This window comes from Propithecus coquereli, unplaced genomic scaffold, assembly GCF_000956105.1.
Source record: "Propithecus coquereli isolate 6110/MARCELLA unplaced genomic scaffold, Pcoq_1.0 Scaffold25, whole genome shotgun sequence".
Lineage (NCBI taxonomy): Eukaryota > Metazoa > Chordata > Mammalia > Primates > Indriidae > Propithecus > Propithecus coquereli.
This window is the reverse complement of record NW_012148063.1, coordinates 9,210,545-9,212,364: the sequence shown is the minus strand read 5'-3', so window position 1 is coordinate 9,212,364 and position 1,820 is coordinate 9,210,545. Positions and strand designations below refer to the sequence as shown.

Genomic DNA, 1,820 nt, shown 5'->3' with positions numbered 1-1,820 from the left:
GTTTTCCAGTGCAACTATCGCCACGTGATTTGCTTAGACTGTTTCCACTTATACTGTGTGACAAGACTCAATGATCGGCAGTTTGTCCACGACCCCCAGCTTGGCTACACCCTGCCTTGTGTAGGTAAGTCTAGCACTTCTTTTCTCCATTTCTAATACTAATGAAAAGCAAAAGAAGAACTACTGGTGAAAAACTACCTTTGATAAACATACCTCATTCCTAGCAGAGGGTTGAAAATTTGAATTCGATCATTGCCGTGTAATAAACATTAATATTTAGATCACAAAAGATATAAAACTCTAAAGAATGAAGGAACTGCATTGAACTAGAAAACACATAACTTGCACAAATGCATTGAGAATAAGTTTGAAAATATCATTCAGCGAAGGTACATAAAGTATGTCTGTGGGTTAGATTCACCCTGCAAGCATTAGATTTGTTACCGTGGATTTAGAGTAATATCATCCAGGTTTTTTAATTGTACATTGCTATCAATAAAAATGTTGAAAATATACCTGTTATATATGAAGTAACATATGAAGAAAGAAATTAAAGAAGAAGGAGATAAAGCTGAATTGTTTAATATTTAAATTTTTGAAAATATTTTAGCATCACAAAACACCCTTTCCTTGTACTATACCATTATTACATATATAATTTTTAATTGAGGTGAAATTCATATACATTAAACATTTTAAAGTGTACAATTCAGTGGTGCTTGGCACATTTACGATGTTGTACAACCACGACCTCTCTCTAGTTTCGGAACTTTTTCACCACCTCAGAAGAGTACCCTATACCCGTTAAGTAATCGCTCCCCCTTTCCCTGGCTCCACCCCTGCCCACCACAATCCTGTGTCTCTATGGATTTCCTATTCTGGATGTTTCCTATAAAAAGAATCATTCAATATGTGGCCTATTTTGTCTGCCTTATGTTTTTGAGGTTTATCCAAGTCGTAGCACGGATCAGTACTCCTTTCGTGTTCATGGCTGAATAATATTACATTGTGTGGTTACACCACAGTTCGTTAATCCATTCATCTGTTGAAGGGCATTGTGTTGTTTCCACCTTTGTGGCTATTATGAATAATGCCGCTGTACACATTCATATACAAGTTTCTGGGTAGACACATGCTTTTATTTATTTGAATATGTACCTAGAAGCAGAATTCTATGCTTAACTTTTTGGAGAACCACCAACTGTTTTCCACAGCTGCTGTACTGCTTTATATTGCCACCAGCAATGTGGAAGGGTTTCTTTTTCTCCACATTCTTGCCAGAACTTGTTAGTGTCCTTTTCGGTTTTTTTACTGGTCATCCTAGGGGGCAGGAAGTGATACCTTATTGTGGATTTGATTTTCATTTCCTTAATGACCAGTGATGTCGAAGATCTTCTCAGGTGTCGTTTGCCATTTATATGTCTCCTGTACAGGAATGTCTGTTTGAGTCCTTTGCTCATTTTTAAATAGGGTTGTTTTTTCTTTTTGTTGTTGAGTTGTAAGAGTTCTCTATGTATTCTAGATGCTGGACCCTTATAAGATACATGATTTGCAAATATTTCTCCCATTCTATAGGTTGTCTTTTCACTTTCTTGATAATGTTCTTTGATGAACAAGTTTTTAACTTTGTTGAAATCCAGTCCATCTGTTTTTTCCTTTGTTGCTTGTGTCTTTGGTGTCAAATATAAGAATCCATTGCCATATCAGAGATCATGAAGGTTTTACTTCTGTGTTTTCTGATAGCTTACCTTTTATACGTAAGTCCTGGATCCCTTTTGAGGTAATTTTTGTAAATGGAGTGAGGTAGTTCCTTCTCATTA

At 36.0% G+C, this 1,820-nt stretch overlaps 1 protein-coding gene across 1 annotated transcript in view; it reads left to right on the top strand.

Moving 5' to 3' along the window:
- Window positions 1-1,820, top strand: part of PARK2 (parkin RBR E3 ubiquitin protein ligase) — a 1,159,373-nt gene that overhangs the window by 746,788 nt on the left and 410,765 nt on the right. Inside the window, exon 8 of the mRNA XM_012646791.1 lies at window positions 1-124. This exon is cut by the window's left edge and continues 1 nt beyond it. Coding sequence (XP_012502245.1) covers window positions 1-124 — 124 coding nt within the window. The remainder of the gene's footprint in view (window positions 125-1,820) is intronic.